The sequence below is a fragment of the Rhipicephalus microplus genome, chromosome 4 (assembly GCF_043290135.1).
Source record: "Rhipicephalus microplus isolate Deutch F79 chromosome 4, USDA_Rmic, whole genome shotgun sequence".
NCBI classification, from domain to species: Eukaryota; Metazoa; Arthropoda; class Arachnida; order Ixodida; family Ixodidae; genus Rhipicephalus; species Rhipicephalus microplus.
This window is the reverse complement of record NC_134703.1, coordinates 130,684,004-130,692,986: the sequence shown is the minus strand read 5'-3', so window position 1 is coordinate 130,692,986 and position 8,983 is coordinate 130,684,004. Positions and strand designations below refer to the sequence as shown.

General features: G+C 44.9%; 1 protein-coding gene across 1 annotated transcript; it reads left to right on the top strand.

The window, feature by feature from the left end:
- The first annotated feature begins 343 nt into the window (after positions 1 to 343).
- LOC142814011 (uncharacterized) lies at positions 344 to 5,168 on the top strand. The gene is made up of 3 exons (XM_075891963.1): positions 344 to 614; positions 2,785 to 3,094; positions 5,015 to 5,168. The coding sequence occupies exons 1-3, from the start codon at positions 609 to 611 to the stop codon at positions 5,122 to 5,124; spliced, it is 426 nt and encodes a 141-aa protein (XP_075748078.1). The 5' UTR covers positions 344 to 608; the 3' UTR covers positions 5,125 to 5,168.
- The last annotated feature ends 3,815 nt before the right edge of the window (positions 5,169 to 8,983 follow it).

The window sequence follows — 8,983 nt, the reverse complement described above, 5'->3', positions numbered from 1 at the left end:
TGCCGTTTCCTCGACGCGAGCGCAAGCAGTGTCTCAAGCGCAACAGCGAACCAGACAGCGCCTGTGCCTCCCTGACCCAGACGAAGAAGTGCCCCACGGATGGCTGTTCCGGCTCGAATGCCGTCTCCTGGTGCAGCCCGCGGCCTCATCTCGAAGACTCCTTCGGCGGCCAAGTGTCGTGGACGATTCATCTTGCTTCGGGCCCTCGCCTACCAGCCGGCACCGAGAGAGGGATGCCCCCTTCCTAATCTCAGCATGGAAGCGGTGAGACACGATGCGACACATTCCGAGAAGGCGATCGCTCTCCTCTGCCAGCGTGTGTGCTAACGTGTGCTTCTCTTATTTATTGCGAATGTGCAGGAGGCGAATGACGTCGAGCGTGCTCGACTCAAGCCGGCCCGAGCCAAGCCGAGCATCGAAAGCCGCCAAGGGAACGATGCTCGCTCCCAGCCAACCCCGGTGACGAAGGAGGCGGGCCATGTCGACCTTCCTCCTGCTCCCCCTTAAAAATTGGTCATCCCGGCGCCAGCTTGCCTGCAGCTGTAGACCGGCGACAGGAACGACATTGCCCGTGTCGAGCCGATCGGGGTGACCTCGGTCCCGGCAATATGTCTGTGAGTGCGTGCACTTTCGTGCATAATTAATCAATCAGGTGTAAATGGAGAAATAAAGACGAAAAGTTTCTCAGTAAACATACACGTAGAGTTAAGGTCACTGCCGAAAATGATAATTTACCAGCTTATTATTCAGTGAACATCCGTCAAGGTCATCGGTGTAATGAAAGTATAGTCGAGAACACTATGATGGTTTAGCGCTGCTTTATGCACTCTCGTAAGGGACAGCAAACGACGAAATGTTGCAGCAAACATAAATAATGACTGGGCCCAAACTTCATGTTCAGCAGTTGTTGCAGAAGTAAGCGCATTCGGACGTAAATCTGCAGTAGTCATATCTCTTAATAGAGAGTGTAAAAAAGTGACAGGAAAAAGAAGTAAGACAGGCACGTCAAATGAACGAAAACCTGGTTTAATATACATTTTAGAGGAAACATCTAAGAGGTTGGAAACAGTGAGAGTCAATTCACGTAACATTGAGAGGGCCGTGATCATCCTCAGAACCATTATCGTTAGTGATTTTCAGCCAGCGCTCAACTTATACCGACAACCGAAGATACGAAGATGATCGCCGTCCCCGATTGCCCCTCCTGAATGCTACCAACTAAATAAAGATAAAGTAATCGGGTCATTTTTAGTTCACTTATATAACTCTCGCATGTGTAACTCTTAAAAAAACACACTAACTCCTTTTTGGAATGATGTGGTACGCACGACTTTCCAAAACTGAAACAATAAATAGAAGTTGGTACAACATGCTTTTCTTTGTGGGTATAGGAGGGTGCGGCGTAATGGGAGGAATGGCATTGAGACACCATTTACTCGGACAATGTTATTTTTGTCAATGTAGTAGGCTTTTTTTTAATTATTATTCGGCGCGCATATGTGGCTACTTCGACGCTTTGCAGTTGTTAACACGTGACACGTATAGTCCCAAGCTGCAGATTGAAATACCTGCTTGACTTACATGCTCACGCAGTGAGGATGCACGCCTATATACAGATGTGTTGAGATTTCCAATTACCGGCAGATTTTATGCAATGCATACGAACATTGAACAATGCTACAATGAACCCTGCTTGGATAAACTCCAAATGTTGATTACTATATTGACTTACTTGTACTGTATGTGCCGCCCTCTGGACACAGTTGATTTGCTTACCACTTGCCGACTCATTTAGGGAAAACGAAAATGAAAAGGTACATTCTTCAGGCTCATGGGGATGTAGTGCTTACATAGTCTTGAGATTCCACATTACAAAATATGAGATACATGTATTGACAGCAGTTCTCAGCGCTCGTTTGATAGCCTGTATGTGAGATTTTGCGATAAAATTACTTGCACAAAACATTGCCAAAGAAAAGCGAACACTTCCGACGCAAAGTAACGTTCCAGCTGTCATATATCTGTTGGGAGTATACCGCCAACGACACTGAAAGCGTGCCTGTCACGCGTGATGTGTCGTTGCTTGTCGACGCTAACTGAAGATTAAAAAGCAAGTCAAATTAAGTTTGCGTGTCATGCATGTGTGCTGTCGTTTATCAGCACTCAACGCGACGCTCTCGTTTAGTCAATGCAACTATTCTGCACTCAACAGCACTAGGGATATTAGTACCTTTCCCTGACTTCTTCCTTAAATGCCGGCCTCCGTCCACACCTTCCCTCAGTAGAAATGTTATATACGAACTGCCGCCTTAGATATGCGTGGTCTCGAACACGTACGTGCGCCTTCGTACATAAACGCTGAGTATACTCTTGAAAACAGAAACGGTGCCACAGCGGCGTTATGCGTGAGCGCCACGGAAGTCTGGATATGGCGATGGATTTAGGCAGAACCGAGGGAAGGGCGGCGGGCGCTGAAGAGGTGTGAGTGCCCGTTTTTAAGAGGTCGCGGCTTGCGCGTTCAGGGCTTCCGCACTAGAGCTCGGGGCGGGTCTACAGCCGCGCGGCGCTGAGCTCGGAGGCCTCCTGCTCGCCTTCCCGCTGCTCTTGCGGTAGTCGCGGCGGCCTCGTGGGACAGGGCGCGCTGCATTGCTGTGCCGTATACTAACGCGACGTGTGCGAGGGACGGCGACGACGAGGGGTTTGCGCCCGTAAATCCCCGGCGACGTCGGCCCAGATATTTATGGCCGCTCGCTTGAGAGCTAAATTTATGAATAAATATTCCAGCCACGTCGTTCCCCCGAACCGACCCAGGGACGAGGGAACCAACGGGCTGCGCCGGCTGACTCGGCTTCTGGGAGGAAAGCGAAAGGAGAAAAATTAAAGGAGCGCCAGCGCTTTGACTTCGCGGCGAAGCCTACATGGTATAGCCTGCCTGCTGCCTTGCTGACTCGGGCGGAAGAAAAAAAAATAAAAGTACAGTGTCCTGGGCCTGCTCTGTTCCCTGCCGACTTCGTGGCTTCATGCTCGCCGAAACTTCCTCACCCGGGGCTGAGTTTCTCCTTCTGGAAAAAAGGGGGCGACCTCGACGCAAGAGGTAAATACGCGCAAGCAAAGCTGTTGGCTCCCACGGATTTGTGGAAGCACGCTCGCCCTCCGCGCTGACTTATTCCTGCATTTGTTTATGTATGTATGTATGTATGTATGTATGTATGTATGTATGTATGTATGTATGTATGTATGTATGTATGTATGTATGTATGTATGTATGTATGTATGTATGTATGTATGTATGTATGTATGTATGTATGTATGTATGTATGTATGTATGTATGTATGTGTGTGTGTGTATGTATGTATGTATGTATGTATGTATGTATGTATGTATGTATGTATGTATGTATGTATGTATGTATGTATGTATGTATGTATGTATGTATGTATGTATGTATGTATGTATGTTTTCCTTCTTGTTGACAATTTCTGGCATCACTTTACATAAAGATAAGGACTATACTTGTGCATTCACCTTTTGCTATGTCTATGTGCTTTAGAACACAGATGTATAAAAAAGGCTTTTGGAACGGAGGCCTCGTAAATGTCTGTCACCGAATGATAAATGGAAGCAATATATCAACGAAACGTCTAAAAAACAACTACAAAGTATATTGGAAGTCACTACTACTTATATGAATACGTACGAACAATGCTCGCAAACGATTTGCACGTTGACACGTGGCTTCCTTCAATGTCATCATTAGCCTTAACTATAGAACAAGTCTCCGATAATCTGCTAACATTAACTTCAAAACCACGAAGACGAAGCTTCTGAGTGCTCTCTTTTGTAAATTCAAGGAAATTAAAGGCCTTTTCACTCGGACTTCTGACCTTTTGTATTTTTCTTCCTATTAAAGTCATGCACGCGAAAGAAATTGTGCGACTAAAGCAATTGCCAGATAAATGTTTGGGAACCAGCTGTTGTATGCTTCACAATTGTTTTAACGTCATTGTAAAAATTTAACGCTTCACTGAACAAGGAAATACAAAGAAATAAGTGTATACAGTGTACGAATATATTTTGTTATGTGGTGAAGCGTCGTCTGGTATCGGGATTGGAGCTAAAAAAATACGGTATAAGGCAAGTGTTCGTTATTAGGAGGGTGTGTTTCTGTGGAGTTTGGATGAGAGTTTTTATCCTTTGATAAACGTGCTCGGTGGCGTATGTGCAGACACACTGAGCTATGGCTATTCGTGAACACTATAGTAGCAGCAGGAAGTCCGCACTTAAACAACAACAACAAAAAATTGTCCTTCGACTCTTGCTTGAGAGTTGTGGGTTGCAACGCATATCACCCACTTTAAAGAAACACGTAGGCTACCTTGCAGATCACACGACTTTTCAAAGTAGATTGATGTGTGCCTTTAAAGAGAACAATACACGCGACAAGATGCATCTCTCAAAAAAGAGTCAAAATGACTCTTTCAAGGGTTCATTAACCACTTGGGATACTCTAGCTCAGATTAACTATAATTAGGATTAGCTGGAAGAAATAGCGGTATGCATGTCTTCTAGTGCAATAAATGTGGCATGTCAGGGTCTTAAAGTGAGTCCACGATGTAGAGAAATGGAGAACATTTGGCGTCTAGGAATCCTTCAGGAACGAGATGTTGTCAGGTCATGCAGGCCATAATGATATTGGGCCGTTCGGGCAGGCCCTTTCTCTGCGACCGGACATAATATTGCCTGATGATCATGAATATGACTAAGCTCATTAATTTTTCAGTGGAACAATAAAAACATGTTTGATCTTAGCCACACGAAGAGTAAGTAGTTTTATCTAAGCAAAAAAAGACTCCAGTGCGTGAACTGCCCCGCATTTATGGAGTAAGATTGCGTTTTCTTTGTCATTGTCGTGGCAGTGATGGCTACCGTTGTTTAGTGAGAAAACATGTGTAATGGCAGTGATGCGGGTGCATTCTAAACTCTTTTTATTTGTTTTTTTTTTCTTCAAAATAGGCTCATTGGTGCATCGAGACCTCGCATGTTGCAAGCGGCACCACGTCAGACAAAACTCAACAAGCTACGTTGGAGGTTTTCAATGGATTACACACCCTGAAAATGCATAGCGTGAACGACGTGGTTCCTGACATTCACAGGCATTCAAGACAATGGAATGGGTAAGTTACTTATGACACGAATTTGCAAACATTTGTCAATTGATCTGGGTCTCATAGAATGAACAGACACGTACCTTTCCACTAACAATATTTATTGTGGGATAAAGTGTCTTTAAGATACAAACTGCATTGAAGCATTTATGTATATGCGATTAGAAGTGGCGCAGCACCAGAGTAACCAACCACTCCAGTGCCAGGGAAGCGTCTCGCAGTTTATTAAGGAAATCTGTGAACCAAAGGAAGGAAGCAACAAAAGGGAGAAGGCAGGGAGGTTAACCAGAAAGACATCCGGTTGACTACCCTACACTGGGGGACTAGGGAAGGGGACAAGAAAGATGAGAAAGAGGGAAGAGAAGGAAAATAAAAAAAAAAGCTGAGGCTGGCAGTAATTTCACTGCAGCGTGTAGAACTCCACCGCGTGTCAGAGGCGTTCACACAAACCCGTCTTTCTCTAGAAACACAAGATGGCTTTCACTATATACCTTGTGGGCTGTCGAGGGATGTGACCGCTGCTGTAATGGCGCCTAAAGCTCATTTAGATGCGATAACTTGACCTTCAATCTGGCCATGCGCTGACTCACCTCCCGGCCTCCTACCTTTACAGCGCTGACACTCATTTCAGATTGATATGTGGGGTTTAACGTCCCAAAACTGTTAAATGATTATGAGAGGCGCCGTAGTGGAGGGATTCTGAAATTTCGACCACCTGGGGCTTTTTAACGTGCACCCAAATGGGAGCACACTGGCCTAGAGCATTTCCACCTCCATTGGAAATGCAGCCGCGGCTGCCGGGATTTGAACCTGTCACCTGCGTGTCAGCAGCCGAGTACCTTAGCCACTAGACCATCGCGGCGGGGCAGACACACATTTCCGAATGCGTGCTCTAATTGACTATACGCACACATATGAAATCCCCGTTATTGATTCATCACTATCACTATATCTTGTTTACTAGAAAACGATTATTTCAGCCAGAAATCTATATGTCCCCGTCTAGCTACAGCTGACCTTCTCTTACACCTGAAAATTCTCTAGTTTTATAACACCTTCATATTGACTGTCGCACCCGACAATACATCTCTCTTTTCTCCACACTTGCTCTGAAACTCTAATCGCATTTTCTATTATCTTTCAGGCACAGTGCACGCCACCGCAACTCGATCTTTCTCTGTTAACGGTATGAGTGTCTTCATGTTGCTCGAGTTTATTCCTGAGATAACCATGTATGACGTCACGTACAATATATGTAAAACCATGTATAAGACAGCAATGTAGAGTAAAGTATAGCAGGTGGACGAAGAAAAGAAACGAGGAGGAGAAGGCGACGCAAGGGCGGAGAAGTAAATCATAGCAAAACCATGCATGGCGTCACGCACGCAAAACTGTGCACGGCATAGCTGCGCATGCGGTATTGTGTAGCAAGGAGGTGGGAAGCACAAGCAAGGGGGAGGAGAAGTCGTGTGATGATTAAAGAAGGGACGAGGGGGGCAGTAGGGCATATATCATCGTGTTGTACAGCTTAACATAGCAAGGGGTTGAACAAGGAGAGCGAGGACGAGGAGTGACGTCTGTGTATGGAGGAGAGGAGAGAGTGAGCGTCACAAATGAAAGTATCCTTTCCCGCCGTGGACGCCGGTCAGCGCGCGCTTACCTGTGAACGCGAGCGTCAACCGAAGGACAAGCGAATCGCTGCTTCCCACTTCCTACAGAATTCACGTTGAGGGCAACTGCGCGCGTTGTTCCTCCCGTCGAAACCGCAGCTCACTAGCGTCATTGCTGATACCGATAAACTCACTGAGTGGAAAATTCCTAAATTAACGTCATTATTGCTCGGTTTTAAGAAAAACTCACTCCTAAGCACATCTTGAACTGCAGGACAGCCAACTGCAAACAGCCATTCACTCAACGTGTCAGACTTTTCACGCTGTTCCTAGCTTTCCCACCCGAAATGTTGCTGGAAATTAGGTCATCTTCAATCAGTAACTGGGGGCACCATATATATGCATACGCAGTTATTGGTGACACCTTGATTGAAGATGTGAATACCGTGGTAACAAATGTCGTTCTGCAAGCTGGAAATAAGAAAAAGCGTCTGTTTCGCTGTATCATGGTTAAAATAAAACCACGCGAAGCGGAATATTCCTGTTCTGTCTGCAAATAAAGCGGCAACAAACAAACAAAAACAACAACGTTTTCCTGCATCACCTACCTTCTTGTCAGCAATATCGATAATCTTGGTGTACTTACCTGCTTGCAATAGGATTAACCTGACACTTTACGAAGGAACTGAAAATTCAATACTGGATGATATGTAAAATGATGTCTAAAGCAAAATATTTACATATTCTAAGTACTTACAAAAGAGAAACGCACTCTTTTGAAGAAAAAAGATTTTTACTAGTTTCGGGTGTGAACTACACATACTTGATTCATATCGAGGTGATCCTGGAAGGCAAGGGAACTATTGTTTTTTTTTTAATCTAGAAGTATCTACGAGCATACGGAGACTCATGGTACAAATGACGAGATCGTTAACCCTGCAGTTGCTAAGAAGTTTTCCGGGAACCATATTATCAAGCAGCTTTTATGGGTTAGTACGCTGCCGCTCTAATCGAGAATTGGCAAAGTGCTTCCTATTTTGACATCTGGAATCTAAAGTAATACCAATAACTATGGCCTCGACAAGTATCGCAGGTAAATTACAAAAAAAAAAACACATCTTTAAATATAACGTCACACACTGTTCGGAAAAGTTCTATTTACTTCTTTTTTTCTAAACAAAGTGTATTTAGGAAACGCTATCATGCATGACCCAACAATTAGATAAGCTCACAATTTTGGTGAACCGATGACATATGCACATACGGAAATGGTCGGCAAGGTGACAGAAAAGACTGGCATTTGATCTCGGTATAGACGTAAATCACCATCTCTTTCCCGTCACGTACGCCTTCTTATCATTTCACTTTGTATTCGGATGATTTTTTGGCTTAGATAGGGCGAATCTGCACATTAAAAAGAACCTTTAATGGACAGTGAGAATATTTTCTGCCGGTACGGAATCGTAATTCTTTGCACACACCATGCCAATGCAGTGCGTACAGAAAGAGCGTGCATGTCGTGGGCTACATGCGCCCAGGGCTAACATGCAGACGTCATAGAGAGGCAGACACACTGCCTACAGTGGCACACATTTCTGCCAGTGAGGAGAGAGCCGGGCCTCTTTCACGAAGGAGCTTCAGATTATAAGTGGGACAAATCAAGATGTGCATGATCGTTATCATTCCTACAGGACAGTTTGGCATTGTCACGTTGATTGGTGTAGACATGTCTATGCCAATATTTGCGCTCCAATTAAGTTTTATTGTTTCACCCGTGTCAAGCCGTAATCATGGGGTTTTGGTTACCACTAGCTTGCACTTAGAATATCGGTTAGCTGTTACCGACTGGTTCCTAACGTCATACCCATGTTTGCAAAAGCTGGTTTGAAACAAAACCAACTCTCGCTCACACACACACTCAGTCACACATTCCGTGACTCATAATATGGTGTCAAGCTGGTGAAATGAGTGGGCGGGAAGTGCTATTCAGTTTATTAGCATGTGATGTGATGCGCATGTCAAACTTCTCGCCATTCCAAGAATACGAGAATATGCATTCGTAAATGTCACGCCCAACCTCATGCAACACAGCAAAGTTTCAGCGCATCGTGGGAGCCCGGATGGCAAACGAAGTTGCAAGTTTGGGTCGATCGAATTCAGGCACGCGTTGGAGAAACCCGGCGTATTCCATTGTAGGAGAGTTATAC